The sequence below is a fragment of the Ruditapes philippinarum genome, unplaced genomic scaffold, assembly GCF_026571515.1.
Source record: "Ruditapes philippinarum isolate M1 unplaced genomic scaffold, ASM2657151v2 ctg15939_1_1_1_1, whole genome shotgun sequence".
Taxonomy (NCBI): Eukaryota; Metazoa; Mollusca; class Bivalvia; order Venerida; family Veneridae; genus Ruditapes; species Ruditapes philippinarum.
The window spans coordinates 13,290-34,778 of NW_026864765.1; the positions used below are offsets into that span (position 1 = coordinate 13,290).

Here is a 21,489-nt window from a genome sequence, read left to right on the forward strand (position 1 = left end):
GTTTTTGTGGGCTTCAGTTTCAAGTTGTTTTTCTGTAAAGCATCTAATACACGGGTCCAATTGGCAAGGAGTTCGTCTGTAGTGTTTCCACCGATGTACAAATCATCTGCAAGTTTCGCCACAACACCTTCTTGCAATAAATCACCTAGCACACGACACATGAGTTCTTCCAATGCTGTTTCTGAGCCTGGCATACCCATGGCACATCTTGTCTAAACGCGTATGCCTTTGTAAGGTGTCGCTACTCCGCAATACTTCATGGACTCCTTCGACAAAGGAATTTGGTAGAATGCGCTTGTTAGGTCAGTTACTATTATGTATGTCCATTGACCTATTGTACGAAGTATAGTGTCTACGTCTGGCATGAGTGAAGGCTGAGGTTTAGCATAACGACCAACATCAGCAAACGCTGTGACCAACCGAAAACCTCCCTGACCTTTTTTTACCAAGAAAGAAGGGTTTAAGTATTCAACTGTAATTGGGATATCTTCTGGGCGCGAAAACACTCCTTGCTGTTCTAAATCATCGAAGTGTTCTTGTAGCTCAACTAACTTATCTCTTGCATATTGAGGTAGGCGTCCTTTACGCTGAGGTGGTTTGAACAGGGCCCATGTTAACAACTGCTTTAAATGGCCCAGAAAAACCATTATATCCAGACAGAGTCTTATCAAATACACTATCATATTGCTCTAAGATGTTCTGGAAACACTGGCGAGTATTTTCAGGTAGTATAGCATCTGGGTCAACTGATACGGTATCAGAGAAATGATTATTGGTAGTCATCTTGGCATGACAAGTACGAACCAGGGGTGTGTCTTGAAAGTCTTGAGCTTTTGTATCATAAGAGTCACAGTGTGGCGAGCTTGACAAACATGTTCATTTTTATGCACATGGATGGGATTGGTCGTTGAATTCAGTAGTCTTACTTTACCAGACACTGCTTCAATAACTTGTGGAAGTGGCCATTGTTTGTTACTGGATGCTCCGAACTTGGGCTCTATGGCAAGTGTGCCATCTGGATCAATGTTGTCTGGCAAAGTGACCTCCAGGTAAGATCCCGGCCATGTAATTGAAGACATATTGGAACTTGACCTAAGGACAAAAGCTTGGGTCCTTCGAACACTGTGAGAAACCGAGTCAGTACCTCTGGTGCATAAAACACTGTATCAGAACATGAATAACAATTTGTTGCTTTGCAGGTCTAACCATAATGTCATTTGTTGCCATGAAAGGTATTCCACCAAGTAAATCCACATCTAAGTTTTTCAACCACTAATGCCTCAACAGTTAAACTCTGTTCGCCACGAGTAAGAACTATATGTGTCTCGCCAGCCACCTTTAATGGGGTGGAACCATCTGCCTGGAGTGCACGTTGATTGCTTTTCTTAATAGGTACTCCCATATAGTGTGCAACAGACAATTTCAACATGTTGATTTCTGCTCCAGTATCTAGGGTAACATTCAGAGGAAAATGTTTATAAAATGTTTTTAATGTTGGAGACTGTTTGGTGCTTACACGTCTAGAAGTAGCCGAATGTATACCATAGCATTGAGATTGCTGATTGTCATCTTCGTAAGACTCTTGATCGATTTCCGGATCCCCCGCAGTTTCGTCCGAGACAGTTTGACGAACACTTGAAAGATAACGCTTGTCTTCCTCAGGTAAGAATTTGCATTTGCTGAGAAAATGATTGAATGATCTTCGGCCAGCTTGTTTACATAAGGGACACGAAGGGTGGCACGAGAGATTGATCGAAATTTTCCGTTGTCTTTAGAACCTTTAAAAGCAGAACGCATGACTTTTGCATCAGCTACGGCATGTATTTCGTCTAGCAAACTGTCTAAAGCGAGAGAAATTTCAGGCTTAAGTGTGGCTAAAGTCCTTGAACGAAGTTCTGTTCCGTAGCGCTGTTTTACTAGTGCCGGCAAACGATTGTCTATTAATCTCAACCATGTTAATACAACCAAGTTTTCGACTGTTGGGGTAATCTCTTCGTCTTCATCTGGTACAGTTCCCATATGAGATAGGCCACCATCTTTCTTTAATGTGTTGTCTTCGATAAAACTTGATAAACGCTGGTATAAATCCTCTGGTCTCTCTCCTGGTTGAAGTTGTATACTGTCAAAATCCAGAAAATGTGCTCCTGTTGACTGGAATCCGAAATGTAAACGAATTGTCTGCCAAATAGTTTTTATTGACGTTGCATTTTTCACGATAGTGTTACGAGAAATTATTGGGCAGAAGTTTGCAATTTGCCCTAACATGAGTTCTAGATAAATCACTTTTTGTGCAGCTGTGCGCCTCTTTGCCTCAGGAACTGATTCGCCATCATCAGTAAATCCGCGTTCTGGGTTTGTGTTTGTTTTTCGCTCCCACTGAAATCCCTCAACTAGAAACGGTGCAAAATTGGATTTCGAGACGTTTCGGCCCCAAGACGTATCGGCCCCAAACTACCCAAGACGTTTCGGCCCCGGACGTTTCGGCCCTTTACCAAATCGGCCCCATAATATGTACTGTATTTTAAACCGATATATTAATAGCATTTCAATGATTAAATGAATCAATTAATATATATATTTAATCATTTTGTATAAAAACTAGATTATAATAGTAGTAGGGGAAAAGTAATCAATACAAACAGAACAGAACATAAACTTTATTTGAAAAAATATGATACACAAACAAACAATTATTTACAACATATATAGATAATATTTTATTAATACAAACAGAACAGAACATAAACTTTATTTAAAAAAATATAATACACAAACAAACAATTATTTACAACATATATAGATAATATTTCATTAATACAAACAGAACAGAACATAAACTTTATTTAAAAAAATATAATACACAAACAAACAATTATTTATAACATATATAGATAATATTTTATAAATACAAACAGAACAGAACATAAACTTTATTTGAAAAAATATAATACACAAACAAACAATTATTTACAACATATATAGATAATATTTTATTTGAAAGATTAAGAAGCAAGACACAAAACAACACATGAGACAGACATTAAATTATCATCAACAACTATTTAACAGTGACGAGTTTGATGGATACAAAAATACAAGTACAGAACAATTATAGTGTCGGTTATTCGTGCACCCTCCATATCACTACAAATAAAATTTCATCTTAAATTGACATTCGAGACATTCATATTTTGCCTGTTCCCAGTATTTTGTATGATTATCAAAATATTTATAATTATCCAAATGCTAGCACGCTGATGTACCTTTGGTAGAAATCTAATAAAATAAATGTCACCTTTAAAAACATTAACGTACATCTAATTGGTTAAAGAGATCAAAAGATAATAAATAATTATTTAAAGAATTAAAGTGTCATAATTGTTATTAAATTAATTGTTGTTAATCAATCAAGCAATATACTATAGTCTATAGTGGGGCCGAAACGTCTCGCGGAAAAGGGCCGAAACGTCCAGGGGCCGATTTTTCGACTGGGGCCGATTTGGTTTGGGGCCGAAACGTCCTGTTTCCCAAAATTGGGATCCAGGGACAAAGTATATTGTAAATTTTGTCTCCAAGACTCGAACGATGTAATAGTTTCTTGTTTGGTCAAACACCATTGCTTGGGTGCACGTACTTGAGCCATTATTGTAAATGTTTATGTGTTTTGTCACTACGCAGTAGAGTAGAACTATCCGTTTTTTGTGCACTTATTTTGACGTGAAATGTCCACAACAGTGTCCGCAAATTACTGGGTTGCAGATTGAGAGTGAGTCCTTATCCCACCGCTGCCACCACGCCAGTAAGGTTTAACGGTATAGAAACACACAAATATATGAGTTTTGTAGTTTATTAATATTGCCTAAAGAATCGGCAACAAATGGCGTACATGTAATACGAAGGGGAACAACTCTTTCACAATAATGTTCTGTATATGTCCGTACCATACCGTACGCTGACAAACCGTACCTGACTACACTATGGCGATCTATTGCAAATTTTTCAAAAAATAAATTGTTTATTATGAAAATCAATAAAATTAAAACAGACGTAGTGGAATCTTCCATAATAAATAAGGTTATTTTCTGCGTAAACTTGTGCATTTACTTTATTTTTTGTATGGAATTATTCATACAATGATAGATCTATTTAATTATTTTCTTATAAAGAAAAAACTGTTTTATTTCAACGTACCTAGTTTTCAAAAGGGGGCGGGGCTTAGGCGCCTGACTTTCTATGATTAAAAAGCATTATGTACGTCCGCAAAAAATTCTTCTGACCAAGTTTATGTGTGAAAAATTTAATGAAAATAAATTCATATGAGACCCCTCATGAAAAAGCAAGGTTATCATGATGAAACACATCGATATTAAAAACGGAAAGTGCCATAATATAAGTGTTTATAAGGAATTCAGTCCATACTTCAATGGTTGACAAAAAAGCGTTTACCGTTTGCAAAGATTTTTCTACTTTTTCGGTTATTTTGGCCGAATATTCAATTAAAATATATCAAAATGAGATTCGTCATCAAAAAGCATCGTTATCATAACAAAAAACATGAATGTTTTTCAGGCAAAGTGTCATAATATCCGATTTTACGAAGAACGTTTCGATATTTTAAAGTGTGCTATTTTTAGTAACAGATCGTTATTGGAAAGGGCGGATCTAGGTAAAGTAGGACTCATTGCAGTGTGAAAGTTAATATCAATCTATTTTGATTCCGTAGACAATTTAATAGATTAGCTTACAAATTTTTAATACATTTTGACCTTTTGACGTTTAATTTTTGTTAAAATAGGAGTGAATCGCGTATTATTTAGAACTGCTGCACGTTGAGTGTGAGATAAGCCCATGTGAGATAAGATTTTCCAACACCGCTATTTTTAGTAACATTTAAGGATTTTTCTATCTGGTTAGTGAGAATGAATATATCCATGTAATGAGTGCAGACCAAGATCAGGTGGTACATCTACACAGTTTGCTTTTCTGTCAGTACATATATTGAACCCCCCCCCCACACACACACAAAATGAAAAGTTTTGTCCAGATTGAAAAATGGACAAATATTTATTGATAAAGTATTTTCAACTGGATCATTAGCATGTTTGCTACAAGTTTGTTTCATGGAGTCATGCATTTCACTCTGTACAGTGTTAATGCTCAACTATTAACCACTTTAATTCTAAGATAAAAAGGAGCATAACTCCAAAAATATAGCTTTCCGAATTATGTCACTTGTCATACAACTGCCTTTAGTCATGACAAGCAAGTATTCCAAGTTTCATATTGTAAGAAATGGGCTATATCAAAAATTTTTCACATCAATGTCACTGCCATCGTTATAGCTTCAGTAGGTTTTTTCTTCAAAACAGACAAGTTAAAAATGAATGATAAGGTTATCAAAATTCTAAAATCAAGCAGTCTACAGTACATAACCTGATCAGACTTTGTATATATCACAGAATGCATGATGGCCTGGGTAAAAGCAAGTTGCTTCAACAAGCAGTTTTTAACACTATAATTAATGATCCTGAAGAACCAGAGATATATATTTTAATATACTTCATACAATTCCCTTAGTGAACAGCCTGAGCAATCAAGTATCTAATATGTCACATGTCACATGACTTCAGATAAGATGTATATTAATCCAGTTTTCAAAAAAACAACAACTTATTCTTGCATTCATCTATTCCTTAACAGATTCTACCTATGCAACCAGCTCAGACCAAAATCAATTGTCTGATCTTGATCTTCACGGTTTGCTATTCAGTCTGTACATATTTTGAAATTTTCCATATATATGACAAATGGTTGAGTCCAGATCTAAAGATGCACAAGTCTATCTAAGATATTATATATATATAAGATATTAAGCATGTTAAAGAGATAATGGATTATATATTTACTATTACATACATCAATGCTAAGACATAAATTTCCTAGTTCTCCAAGGTCGGGTCTGTTTGGAGATTGAAACTCATCATCGTCACACATCTTGTCTCCTCCTGCCCCATTACTTTCTTTATTCCTTTTCTTATAGAATATAATTCCTGTTTATAAAATATATCTTTATTATAATGTGTAAAAATTATATATGTATCAGTAAAAAATCAGGAAAAAAGGGAGATCCTTCAAGAGCAATGAAAATAATCACCTCCAGTAAATTGAGTTTGTTCATGAAATATCACGAAAAGTACAGCATGTCTCTCCGCAGCAAATAACCCCTCCCCTAATCCCCTCCATCTGCAGCACACCCCAACTATCGGCTTAAGCAACATACAATCTTTAATACCTATAAGATAATAATCAATGACCCCGAAAGAACATAAAAATATAATATTACATTCAGATAAAGTTTATGACAACATTTTACAGCTGCTACACTGTTTTTAACACCCGCTGTTTTGAGTATTAAAATTCTTGAAAAGGGGATATCCTGGGAAAACACAAAAGCAAATATGTGAAAATCATTAACTTGTTTCAAACTTGTCATCATAGAGCAGACAATGGAAAAATGGTCCTTGTTTACTGGTAGTTATCATGTTGTCATAATTTTTCACAATTCAGTTAATATTTACCTGTATTTCTTTCATCCCCTGCTTCTACAAAGGGTTGCATTAAAATTACAGTTTCTAAAGGTAATTGGCCATAGTTTTTAATTTTGAGAGCCTGTTAAGTCCTAAAGCCTTTAAATTAGGAATAATCCAGAAAACTTTAGCAAAGTTTACCTAATAGTTCAACATATTCTCGGGTTAGTTGCCTGGTGACTTGCTCTTCTATAACTTCTTGACTTTCTTGATTGTCATCATCTGTATCTTTTCTTGAAAAAAACAACAAATGTTCTCTACTTATACCCTACTTCATGTAAAGGCAAGGTGCATAAGACATACTATTATATAAGTTTGCGTGTCTTTGAATCTCTTTAAATAATCTATTTATCTAAATTTTTTATACATATGTACAGGCTATTTTTATTAAAGACCTTGCCACTTTTATTTTTACCAAATTTGGCATGTGCTGAGACCTTGATCTCGAAATCATTAGGAGTATTTTTCTTCATCTTATTCTATTTTTTGGTTGGGTTTTAGGTCATATCAACATTGTTAAGGTCATTTTTAACAGTGAAGGAAAACTTCCAAGTGGCATTTGTTCAATATTTCAAGTACAAACTGATTCATTAGTCTGTAAGCTAGCTGGATATCTTCCTCACATCAAACTAGGGATGTCATTCGGAGTCCAGATATCCAAACGTTCGGATCACGATTCGGTGTCCGGAGCCGATTTTACGATCCGCATGTTCGTTTATATTGCGAAAATGTGATAAATACATGCCTTGAGATAATCGACATAGACATGGTGTTGACACCATATTGTATATTGTACCTCAGTTTGACAATACACATCATAATCTCTGCAGACCACAAAAAATCAATAATTACTATAATAATTACGAGTCAGGTATGACACACGTTGTTAATCAAATTTAAGTTATTTAATTAGGCTATCATTTTTATATATATTTCGGCTTACCGACCCGTCGACTCCTTATTTTGAGACAATGAAAAATCTGCAGAAATAAAATAATCAAATCAAGAAATGCACTTACGAATAATAATATGTTTATTATCACAGATTTTATTGAAATTGATACTATAATTATCCGACAAAATAACTTTCTCCTTTAATATTAATCAAACATGTGAATTTTTTAAAAAAACATTTTTTTTCTTAGTTTTTTTTTCACTAAGGAAAACTCAAAATGTGTGTAATTCGTGTAAGTTTCGGCAACTTGTTTGATGATGCGAATCAAACAGCCAGGGCTACATGTTGGTAAACATCAAAGATTGGCAGATTCTTTTAAAAAGCCGGCTACACGCCTGTCAAAGGTCATTGTATGTAAATTGTATGCGTGTTTTTGAACAATGGAAACATTATATTTAATTTTTTATGGGTGTTATTTTGTTTTCACAAATGTGAGCGAGTGTTATTGTGTATTATAGCACTAATTGAGGAGACAATCGGTGATGATTTTCGTTTTCATTTCATTTGAAATCGTAAGTACCATACGCACTAAATTTATTGATCACAGTCGTATTCTATATATAAAAAAATAAAACAATAACGAACAATTTTTGATATGTCACATTCAATTAATACGGAAGTAAACCGAAATATTTCAATTTTAAAAGGGTCGCGAATAAATGGTCATATGGGTGTACGGACATAATCCCCTTCGGACAAAATCCCCTTCATGTATTTTTGTATATCTGGACATAATCCCCTTCATGGGTGGACATAATCCCCTTCATGTGTGAAATTTTGAAGTGGACAAAATCCCCTTCATAAAATTGCTACCTAGGACAAAATCCCCCTCAGAGGAATTTTCGGTTTATAAAGGGGGTATGAGAGCGACATACTGCATTATGCTGTGTGGTAAATATCTTAATGTATAAATAAGTAGAAATTATTTCAGCAGAAAAGCACATTCAATTACAATTGTAGCACATTTTAATCACATTAAAATTGCTTTGTTAAAGCATTCATAACAATCAATCAAGCAGTGCAGTGATCTTGGTTTGATTAAATTATCACTCTTTCATCAATAGAAATTGTAACAATTGATAGTATATATCATTAAGAATTATCAACTTATACAATCAATGAAACAATTATTTGTTAATAAAAATGTTTTTCATACTAATCAATTTAAAACAATTTAAGAAATTTCCTAATCAAATATGTGTTATGCAGTTGATAATTTACCATAATTTTAATGAAAACTTCTAAACTAAATAAAGATTAACTATTGATACATATATAATTATAAATAAATAAAAAAACAAAAGTTCATTATTCATCAATTTTTATGGAGCATAATCATACATTAGAAACCTATGAAACAAGGGGATTTTGTCCGGGTAGTGAAGGGGATTTTGTCCAGCCTTTCAAAAACATGAAGGGGATTATGTCCACCCATGAAGGGGATTTTGTCCGGGTTAGCGAAGGGGATTTTGTCCGAAGGGGATTATGTCTGACATTCGGTTATATGTCATATCAGACAACTAAGATATAACAACGATCCGAACATCCGGATGTATCCGGATGTCTGATTCGGATATCCGGATGGCCGTTTCGGCTCCAGATGACATCCCTACATTAAACAATCCAGTCTCTCTTGGGACTTGAACCTTCTGCAGTGGTTTGAAGTCAATGACATTAAAACCCTCTTCCACAGAAGCCCCCAAGAAAAGTCATCTACTTGCTATGAGCAATATCCCTTCCAAGTAACGTAAACCACAGCTTATACCTTGCCCAAAATTTGATAGAACAAGGATAATAGAACATACATGAAGTATGAATAGATCACCATATTTATCATAGTATGCTTTTTAAAAATTGAGGCATAAAAATATTCGAAAATTGTCTCTACCTTGTCTGACATCTCTCATTTATGTCTTTCCATTTCTTCCCAAGCCTCTGAAAGAAAACAAGCAAAATATTGTTCATAAACAGTAACATATACATGTAGTTTTGACTATATTTCGTTTCTTTGATCAAGTTGTAAGTAATGAGCTATCCATTGTAGATAGTATATGTAGTTGTTGTTTCATTAAAATGCAATTTATTACATTAAGATATATGTGCATCTGGAAACTTAAGAGTATGTACAGATATTTTACTGCACTGTTCGCTATTCAATCAGTAAATATTTTGAAATTTTCCCAAAAAAATGATGAATAGTTTTCTCCACATTGAAGATTTTTAACATGATGGTTACATATATACTAACCAGATACATAAATGGGCACACATGAGCTAACACTGGTAGCACTGCCACTCTGTAGTACTCACTAGGACAATTATTGATGAATGGCTTCAGAAAAACACTTGATGTAGGGTTAAGGAGTACAATGAAATGAATGTCAATTACAATGAGAGAGTTTAATGCAATAATTTGGCATATGCTTCAAATGCAGGAGGCTTCCAGGTTCATGTCGATTTTTATGAAAATTTAGAAAATGCTCATTACAGTAAACAAATTTTCAAAAGTAAATAAACAAATATAATGATTTAATCTCGTCTCCATTGCTATCAATTAACAAACAAGAATTTGTAACTGAGTTACCAACATCCCCCACCTCAGGGAAGTTTTATATAAATAGGGAACCTGAATACGTATCAGCTGCCCAAAACATAGCTACATAAAGTTCAAGTCCCTGATAAGGTCTGAACTTGATATAGTGAAAAATATGAAATTTTTGAAGCCCCCTGACATCACTCAATAATTCCAAGCTCCTGATAATATCTTTACACAACTTTTAAAATAATGACAATGACAATGTAGCTTGAATAGACTGGATTTCAACAAATACAAATTTTATCCCTAGTATTATGTAAAGGATATGAATGATGGGTCTCAGTCTATAGTCTGGTAAAACTTCAAGATTTGATAACACAGTCTGTATCATAGACTCGGCTAGGTTTGGTATGGCATAAAATTCACTTCCTAGACATTGACCTGCATTGCCCAGAATATGGAAACTGAAATAAACCAACATTACATAAGTTGACAAAAATCTTAATTCTTGTTACCTGTAAAATGTTGTGAAAAATGTGACACAATTTGTCATTAAAGTAGCAAAATGCAAACAAAGTAGTATTTTGACTTCTATACAAAATACAAATTCACTATTACTGTACTTATTGCCAAAAAGCAACAGATGAAAAAGATGGTTCCATAATTGGCCAATGAGTAATAAATGGGTTATAAACTCTAGTCCCAGGTTTCCATTACAATATTTCAAAGACTTGGTTAATATGGGTCTACATGAGATGACAATACATGTAAAATCCTATATATTTTTCTATATTGAAGTACAGATAAAAAAAATAGCAGGGAAAAAAGAATGAAGCGATGCTGTTTCCAATTTACATTGTAATTTTATTAGCAAAACTGTTGTAATAATGAAAAACAAAATCTACTGGTTTCACTGTTAAAGGGATCCTCAAGATTATGACATTAATAACCAAACGATGTTAAATAGGATTAGGCATCATTTCATTTTTCCCGCAATATTGTACACATATTTACCTTATTTCATACGAAATTGTGAGAAAATTCTGCATTCTTTCTAGAGGTTGTTTACTCCTGATACGACTCGAGTCATCAACATGTGGCATAGGTACTCCTGTAACATATGCCAATGCTGTTAACCTTCACACATATACATTAACAAACAAGTTTTCACAAATAATTAAAATTAAATTAAAAATATAAGACAAGAAGGAGAAAGTAGTACTAATTCATGTGACTTTTCAAATGTAAAATTTTATTGAATTTACATTTTTTATCAGCACACTTATACCTTGTATCAAGTGGAATGAGGGTTATTTTAATTACATGTATTTTGACAAATTTTATCTAATATTTCAGGATAGAATGTTTCCTAAAAAATTTAATAAACATGCAGCATTTACAACTGAAAAAATATTTGAATACACAAAAATTACTCTCTTGTATTGATGCCACCTTTCAGGGAAATACGCAACAGCTGTCAATAGGACTGCACACTTGACTAAACATTCTCAGTGCTTGATAGTAAAACAAAGAGCATGGATAATGTAGATATTCATAGACAGGATGATTTCATTCAAAATCCATGACAGAGTTATTATTACACAAAGGGCTATAATTCAGTCCAAAACTGTACTTGAGTTACAGGTTTTTGGTCCTTCAGTCACAATCCAATAAACATGAATAGTTTTTTATGCAAAAACATTCAGTCAGCATGGAGAATGATTTTGAACACACAACAATAAACAGGACTTCTCCATGATCACAAAAGGATATATAAAATTCATGCAAATTCTGTGCTGGGTCTTAGAGAGTAATCTTCAATTATTGTCTCAAAGTTAACTGAATATCTTCAGTAGTTATGATGGAGGTTGATCTTACATACATAGCTTTAATCAAGAATTTCCTCAGTTCAAGAAGGACTATAATTCACTCAAATTCCATGATAGAGTTACAGGCCTTGGACAGTGTAATCTTAAATGATAATCCCAAATACATGTGTGAAGGAAGTTACGAACAAATACCTTCAGTGGTTGATCAAACATGAAGCTACATGTAAAGCTGCAAGCTAAACTCGAGCAAAGTGTAATGTCAATGCACAGATGAGTAGGATAGCCATACTATTCTCAATAGACAAGAACAAGCAAAGAGTTTGCATTTTTTTCTTCAAAATTACCTAGGAGTGATAGTATCTCATTGTCTGGTAATAAGTAGGCCTTTCGGTAATCAGGATGACACAGTTTCATGTAATTCTCACAGAATAACATATTCATGGCCCTGAAATAAACATTATTTATGATTCTCTTTTCTTATAATTTCTGTATTTTTTTCTATTTATAAATGTAATACTATTCAGAGGGAAGTATATAAATATCATTTGTTGTATAAATTCTGAAATGGTTTACTTTTTTTTTTTTTTTTCAAGTTAAAATTATCAATATCTCAGCAGTCCAAGTTATCCAGTAACAATCAATTTCTCTCAAGTGAATTATTATTATAACTCTGTGGAGAGAGACAAATGGCCAATAGACTTCTGATCAAGATCACATGTCACGTGAAATATTGCCATGCCCAGGATCAAACAAGCAAGCCCTGGTTAACAAATCTAATCCTCTCCCTATTGAGCTGACCGGATTGATAACAAGAACATTTTACCAGATGAACAATGGATCTTTCCAGTGTATACAGTTTTATGTAAATTTGTTATCCAATCCCTACACTGAGATAATACGTAGTCACTGGTTGACCTGGTTTGCACAAAAGAACACATGGTTTTGTTTGTGATACTGTTTGTGAGCAGTTGATCTAGCAATGAATGGAAAAGCTGGGCTTAATGTTCCGCTATGAAAAACGGGAAAGGTCCATTATACCAGCATATAGTAACACTGAAATTGCCTTAAAGTGAATAATATCTGCTTGACTTCCAGATATCAGAACCACATTTCTCTAGCTCACTTTAATTCTAGTGCAACTGAAGTATAAAACAGTCATTTTCACATTATTTTATAGAGCATCCATAGTCATCTTAGAAACAAACAACACAATTTTTCAATCTTTAAAAGTAAAATCTATTTAGAACTTACTTGAGAAGAGCAAGAACATTTTCTAGCAGACAGGTGATGTGTGCGGTTGCTGGGTTACGCATGATAAAGTCATTCTGGTTTACATTTACAAACCCACCATCTTTCGCAGCCTTAATAAATCAATAGTAATATATTAGAACTAACATATAGCAAGTTCAGTTAACTGATATCCACCATCGTATAAATAAAGGATAATGAATGAGTGTAGGTTCAAAACTTAATTTATTGAATTAATTTAATAAAATTATATTGGCTTGCATAATATTCTAGTTAATGGGTTCAATAAATATAATAATGACAGTACACAAATATAATATTCAATGTATTACACAGCCAAAATAAGAACTGTTTACAGAAAAAGAATCGTCTTTTCATTGATGCCCTTATAGTGTAACGCTAACATTCAGTACGTCTTAAAGCTATGTTTGTATAACATAAATGACGTCACAACCGTGCAACAATTAAACCACTTAATATTACCTATCTCATACACAAGATTCATTTAAAATGTACTTGTGAAAATATTAGTAATACAAAAATCTAACCTTGAAATCAACTGGCCACTTGCTACGTTTGATTACAGCTAGAATTGTGTGAATACAAAAGCTAATCTGAAATATATTATTCGAAATAAAATTGCAAAAAAACATGACATAAAATCATGGAAAATACAAGAAATTCTTGCTTATACTACTAAATAAGAGATTCAAATAAATTTTACTTCTGGTAATTTAGTAACACTTAAACCATGACCTAGGTAATTTCATTCAAAAGAATTTCGCCTGCATAGGTCAAAAGGGAGACAATTTGATTAGTAATCCAGGGCCTTGAATGACAACTGATCTCAGTCATGGAGTCTAATGGTTATTTGTCTCTCACGGCTGATTCAGAGACCATGATGGATGAATAGTCGGTCAGTTGCTGAGAAATAGTAATTACTGTGTAGTTATCCTGAAAAGCTGGTTAGGTGGATTGACTGCCAAAATATGATCAAAATATGTTTTAAAATAAGCGTAAAAAAAACAACAGAAAACAAACAAACTGATTGAAAAGATAATAATACTTACATGAGATCGGTTTATACCACATGTATCTGCAGAGCTAGGTTCCACAGGGGCTTGGTCTAATCCAACATAGGACATAAATTTATCTGTTGACCAAAATGCCCTGTGAACATACATGATTGGTTAGAAATGTGTCTGCCAGACACATTATTTAATGTTGGTAAATAATTATGTCAAAACATTTTTAAAGCAGATCAAGAAATAATACAGTAATGTACCAAAAAAGATTTTGACCTTTGACTTGTTCAGGTACATTACTGGTATATAATCTAATGCTAGATAACATTCCTGCTAAGTAATTTCAAAGACCATCATTGATTGATAAATTTTTTGACTGACATGATTAACACTCATATACATTTATATAGACAGAGACACTACATATGCTATACTCAACACTGTATCTCAAAAGATGGCAAAAAAACCCCAAAAAAACGAAAAAAATTATAAATATGCCAATACACTATGTAATATGAAACTTCTTACAAAATTTGAACAAAACTGTCTATCATAGAGATTCCTTTTCATATGTAGATATTTCCTATCACTAATTGATTCAACTACATACCAGTTAACTTTTTTTTCTTATTCATTTCGAAAGTCATAAAAAAATTAACAAAAAAGAATTCTACAGTACTGTACATGGTTCACTCTTTATTCTTACATTCTGAATTCTTCAGATGACCAAAATTCCTTGACTGGTTTTAAAACTTCCTCTATAAATGCAGACTGCTTCTCAAAATTGTTGAAGTTGTTACTGAAACACAAAAATATTACAACCATTCTAAAGACTTAAGTTACATAAATATTATGTATATATATGCTATATTAAAATAAATATAAAATACAGTTTACAACAAATGCATTGTTACTAAATTAAATAAATTACCCTGAAATGACATTGACAAATTTTTAAGATATTATGCAGTAATTTGTTTTCAAGAATATATTACTAATATTGATTAGCTGTGTTTTGCAACTGAAAGAATTTGGTAAATATTTTACATAAGTGATACCAAGTATTAATTCTTCCGCCTGCCCGCAGTGACTGAATCTACCCATGCCAGACAATGCGACAAGTGCAGACCATGATCATCTATGCCGTTTCATCAATTTCTGCACTGTATGCTATTCAGTAGGGCAGCGTTTTACTAACATTGCGTAAGTTTTTCCGTTAGAATTATCGTAACTTTACGCTTACGTTTAAACTTACATAAATCGTAAGCGTGTTCCACAAAATGTTTGTAAGATTTTTCTTAAACTTACGTTAAAATCGTGCGTAACTCTTCAAAGGAGGTTTTAAGAATAAGTTAATAAAGAAGCGTTGTAAACAAGGCTAAACTAGAATTTCATAGTGCATCTACGGACACTCAGGAATGTTGCTGTGCAATTTGTATTTTAAGTGCATATATGTGCCAACGACCATCAATCACGCAGGGTTTTCTCTCGATTTTAAATAAATGTATTTAAAGAGCATTAAGGAGAACCACAGTTGATCCATCACAGAGGATATTTAAAGGGTTTTTGTTTGTTTTGAGAAGTGAAAGAACTGTAATGTCCGCAAGTGAAAATGTGGATTTTTTATTCTCATTTTTATATGAAATGTATACCTTAATCACTTAACCAACATTTTTAAATATTTTTTGTTTATTTATTCATTTATTTATTTATTTGTTATGTTATTTATTTATTTTTATTGTATTTAGTCATAAAAAAGATGACACACAAATGCCACACACAAAAACAAAAGCTATTTAAACACAGAAAAAGCGGGATATAGGAGATGCAAAACGACCAACACCAGGGTAGGTTTAACTGCTTTTAATGATGGTCTACCGGTTTCGGTCTCACTATAGACCTTCTTCAGGACAATTTTACATTGAAAATATATAGCTAAAGTACACAAAATGATATGTAAATGACGTATGTTACTATATATAGTAACATGAACGTTTTGGTAATTGGCACTGTGCCAAGTCCTTGGTTAGTTTATTGATAAAACAGTTTACACGTGCATTTGTCGTTCTTCTGAAAAATTCCGTAGATGTTGCCAATGTTAATGATTAGTTCGTTGCTTTCGCTATTTTGTCCATATTCGTCTCTACAGAGAGTTGTATCATGGAGAGTTTTATTTGGTGAAACTATGGGTGTAATAAGATCTAGTACCTGGATTTTACAGTTTTCAACGTCTTCTTGTTTGGGTTGTTTTGTTTCTGTTCTTGGATTCTTTCCTTCAATGATCCTAAATCTAGGGGTCACTTTATAATTCAATTCCGGATCATACTTCTCCACTGTTGGTTTTGGTGTTCTATTTGCTCTCTTTGGTTGTTGTAGCTCCACTTCCGTCATATGCATCGATTTTCTTGCATGCCGTTTGAGGTTGGATTTACTGGAAAATGTTTTTAGGCACCAACTACACTCGTATTCTGTTTTTTCTTTCTCAGTTTGATCATGTTTCTTCTTGTGTTTGTAAAACATGGAGGATGTTGTCGAGATATATCCACATATGTCACATAGTCTCATGAAGTTGGCTGTACTTGTCCTCTTCTGTTTCTTACGTGATATTCTGTCCCATACTGCTGGCTCTTCATTGATTTCCGCATTTATGTCATCTGTCGTAGCTTTTCTAGCTGTATATACTTCCATATTTGATTTACTGAATGATATTTAAACCTTCTGGTTGTTTGGTTTTCAAAAGACGTATCCAAACTTCTTCAGTTCTAAGTCTGACGTTCGTGTTTTTTGTTGTTGTTTGTATTATGACAACGTTCATGTTCGTGACGTCGTGCGTCAAAAAGTGACGGGAAACCGGTTTCACGTTGTTTTTAGCGCGTATATCAGCTGAATGTCCATAGAGCCTGTCTCTAAATGAGTTACCAGATTGACCTACATATTGGATATTGCATTTCTTACATGTAATCAAATATATAATACTCATATTTTTGCAAGTATAGTTGCCTTTGATCTCGTAGGTTTTATTCGTTTGCGAGCTTTTGAATTCCTTACATTTGGCCATAAATGGGCATGCATAACATTTTTCGCCGCACGGGTAGCTGCCGCTGATTTTTGAGGGTACCTGTAATGCTGATCTAACAAGAATCGATTTTATATTAGTTGTCTGTCTTTGGACTGCTAAAATTGCTGTATCTTTAATAAATTTAGTCGTATCGTTTTCGTATAGAATATTTTTGAGCGTGTTTATCAATTTGTTAACTGGTGGATTTTTAGGATTAAATGTGTACGTGAATGGAATTGTTTTTCTTATAATAGGTTTGTTTTGACGAAGAAGTAGCTCGTCTCGATTTAGTGCAGAGGCCTTTTTGATAGCTTTTTTAATTAACTGTAATGGATATCCTCTGGCTGTTAGGTTGGTTTCCAGTTTCCTTGTGCATTCTTCATATGCTATTTGGTCGCTGCAGATGCGTCTAATCCTGACAGCTTGGCTGTACGGTATGCTATTTTTCTGGTGATCTGGATGATATGATGAATAATGGAGGTAAAGGTGAGCGTCGGTGGGTTTCGTGTATACCGTTGTGTTTAAGTACCCGTTAGAGTCTTTTGTGATTGTAACATCCAAAAAGTGAGCCGTTTCTGTGTCGACTTCGTAAGTGAACTTGATTGACTTGTGAAAGCTGTTTATAGCCTCCAGGAAAAGCTATTTAAGTTTGTAGTCTTCATTGCAGTGTAACTTGTAAGTATTTTAGTGAAGTAATGATATCTGAATATTTTCTATAAAAACAACTGAAACAGATACTTTTATGTACATTTGCAAATCATACAATTGAATGCACATATAAAGTTCACCATCAATTTAGATACTCTCCTATCCTGTTGATACAGTATTAAATTTACTGAGTTTCAGTTAACATTATATGTAATTTATAAAATTCTCAATAAATCTATATTTAGCATGTTAAAATAATATAAAACACTTTACAACTGATTTAAAATACATGGGGTCGAGCTCAACCACGACTAAGGGAGGTATGGGGCACTGGTATATTTTTGGGGAAGAATATAATAGTTAAAAGGCTTTCCTATTTAAGCTGACAGGACAACTTCCATATACAGTTGACTCTCGGTAACTCGAAATCCAAGGAACTAGGTATTTTACTTGGAGAGAAACGGAATTCGAGTAACGTGGAACTACCGCCATTACGTTGACTTCGTACATGTATATACATGTACCTGATTGAATGTGCAAAGAAGTAGGTTTCTTATTGTTGTTAGCGGCAATGCTGCAATATTTAACCATTGAAGTGACGGTAAATTACTTAATTTACTATCAACTACAAATTATAAATGAACAAAAATATATCATTCAAAATTTAATACATGTATATTAATAGTGAAACATTAACACACAATTATATTTGATTTAATTGATCATCGGACGAAAACGAAATTAGCAACTATCGTGAACCGGAAGTACAAATTAATGTATGCAATATGACGGAACATTAATTATACAAATATCATTTACGTTGATAATACACATCAATGCCTAGGCTGTTATTTGACTAGGCTGTTATTTGACTAACACCCGTCAGACTGGCACGAGTCAACTTTTTTAAAGAAATGTAATTTAATTTTAATTTAGTTATCTAACTGTTAAAACCAATTAAGTCGTGAAACGGATTAAAGACACTTTTACGACGTGTTAATAATACATGATGACCGGCAATTAAAAATTACTATGAAACGTGTAAATCACGAGTGACAACATCTTACCTTGATGTCGCCGACCTTTGATCAGTCGGCTGTTATCACACTTCGACTAATTGAGATGAAAATATGTGGACTTTAATTGACGGGACCAAATTTTCTTTTCGACTAAACAGGAGTCTCGGTAAGTCAAAATTTGACCTAAGCGGAGTTAAAATACAAAGATAAAGAAGGAAATTTGACGGGACTTTAGAAATTATTCGACTAAGGCGGAATTTTGAGTAAAGCGATTTTGACTTGTTGAGAGTCAACTGTATGTTTTTTTTTATATTTACTAAATTTCCTTTTCAACAAGTCAGGAATCCACATTATCCTTTCCTTACTTAGACTTTACTTTTGTAGAGCCGCTTTCACCATTAAAATATATTACCAGTAACATCTGTCTCTAAATTCTAGCACGGATTTATATGTAATATAAATCCGTGATTCTAGCTATCCTTCTCTGCCATTCTTCATTGATGATGTCAGTCTTACTTACGTAAGTTTTAAGTCAACAAATTTTAAGCATAACTTTATGTAAACACTTATGAAATCCTTACTTACGCAAATTTTTAGTAAAACACCTTTACGTAAAAAAATCTTACGTAAGTTAAAACTTACGCAAATCTTACGTTAGTAAAACACTGCCTAGGTACTTATCATTTTGAAATTCTATCTTAAAATGATGAATGGTCTTGTTCAGATTAAAAGATGGACAAGTCAGTTTAAGATATTCATCATGGTAAGGGTTGAGGTGGTGGTGGTATTGTTTTCACTCAAGAACATTGCAGTTAGCAACATTGAATTTACCAGAGCACAGTTCAGCCACCTGATTGTTCCTGGGCAGGCTGTCAAGCAGGTTACCAGTACTAGTTGCCTTCACTTTCGCAAGGAACTGATAACTTCTGTACATACAAGAGCAGAGGTACAATGGGGACTGTAGAAAAGATTTCGTTATCAATCACAACCAAAGTGACCTGCATCACACAGGAATCAAACCCAGATCACCAGATTCACAGTCCGATGCTCTACCTATTGAGCTAATCGGACGGTGCAAAAGGTTAAGGTAGAAATGATTACCTAATAAGTATCATGGCCTCCATCAGAATACATCTCTCCATCTGAGATAAATTATCTGGATCATTACTGATAGATTGTATATGGTTGAATAACTCATCAAAAACCGGCTGAAAATATATGGTTAAATGTTTCACACATTGATTGACTTATTGCTTGATTGACGAATTTATTGATTAACTGACTGATTTATGCAAAGCGTAATTATTACTGGTACATAAAGGCCTTAGGTATTTCTTAGCCTTTGTGTATTATTTCAGGCAATAGAAAGCACAAGTAGAACCTTTGCAATGTCATTTGATAGCTTCTTCACATTGGAGAACATAAGGGGTATGTCAGTAAGTAATGACTTTATTTAATGAGGCAACACAGCTGGGCAAGCTCAGTCTTCCCTGTGAGTCAGTGGGTTGGTGGACTTCAATCCCAACACCTATGTTTAGGCGAATACAATCAATAGCTCTTCATACTCTTCAAATAATCAAACTAATAAAAAATTAACACTGTAATCCTTCTGTTTTAGGACAAATATTTTATAAAATTTGCAGAAAAATCACGTTCAAGATAATTGTGTTTCTTGTTAATAGATTACTTTGAAAAGATATATTAAAATAGCAATAAATTCCTTCCATTTCATATTAAAATTCAAGTGTATGATTAACAATTGAATTGTTTTTTGTTTACTGTATTGCATAAATGGTAACGAAAAATTGAAAGCACAATAATCGCTTTTTTTTCTGTATTTTTGCTAATTAACTATGTGAAAGACTTTCAGATAATCTAGTGACAGGCATTACATACAGATGCTTTCAAACTATCACACTGCATTCGGCATGATGAACAATTGCTATTAATGGAGACACAACTTGCTAGTGTGGTCGATTACTGCAAAAGATACTGTTAAATATCACAAATATAAAATATTCTTTGTACTTATAGTCACTAGGCCAGGTCATTATGAATATTTTCTGAATGAAGGTCAAACAAGACAACAATTTGACATCATCTATAGCTGGATAGGTAGATATAATAATCTACTCTACAGACCAAACAGATGGACACTTACAAAGACAAGATCCTGGTATTCCTTGCAGATTTTGACAAGAATAGAACATGCATGCTGTCTCACATTCTTAACTGCCTTGCTTCTTGTAGACTTTGTCTGACCTGGTAGGTTAAAAACAACAGCTGAAAATATCTGAAATAGAAAATTAAAAATACAATTTCTCAATGAGTACATTAACAAATTCTCACAAGAAAAGAGATAGTTTTGCAAATATTTGGTTAAGACATAACAATATAGGCTTTCATCAAATTATTTGAAAGTTTGGTCCACATTTTATAGCACTAGATTTTGCTTGGAAAATTTATCATTAGGAAATATTGTTTTAAATGAAATAAAAAAAAATGAGTTTTAAATTTACAAACATTTTAAAAAATTTCAAGGGTCGAGTTTAGTCATTATATCTTAAATCATTTCGCCTATCAA

The 21,489-nt window shown here is 33.3% G+C and overlaps 1 protein-coding gene across 1 annotated transcript; it reads right to left on the reverse strand.

Annotated features, from left to right (window-relative positions):
• Window positions 1-1,213: 1,213 nt before the first annotated feature.
• On the reverse strand, window positions 1,214-21,198 carry LOC132726726 (exportin-5-like; the record flags this gene model as incomplete). The annotated part of the gene is made up of 15 exons (XM_060712081.1): window positions 1,214-1,657; window positions 1,720-2,376; window positions 5,917-6,050; window positions 6,729-6,820; window positions 9,431-9,477; window positions 9,791-9,888; window positions 10,406-10,542; window positions 11,093-11,189; window positions 12,252-12,352; window positions 13,159-13,268; window positions 13,704-13,769; window positions 14,226-14,325; window positions 14,887-14,979; window positions 20,007-20,113; window positions 21,067-21,198. Coding segments are annotated over 15 exons (2,415 nt in total), but the record flags the coding sequence as incomplete, so codon positions are not given.
• Window positions 21,199-21,489: the final 291 nt, after the last annotated feature.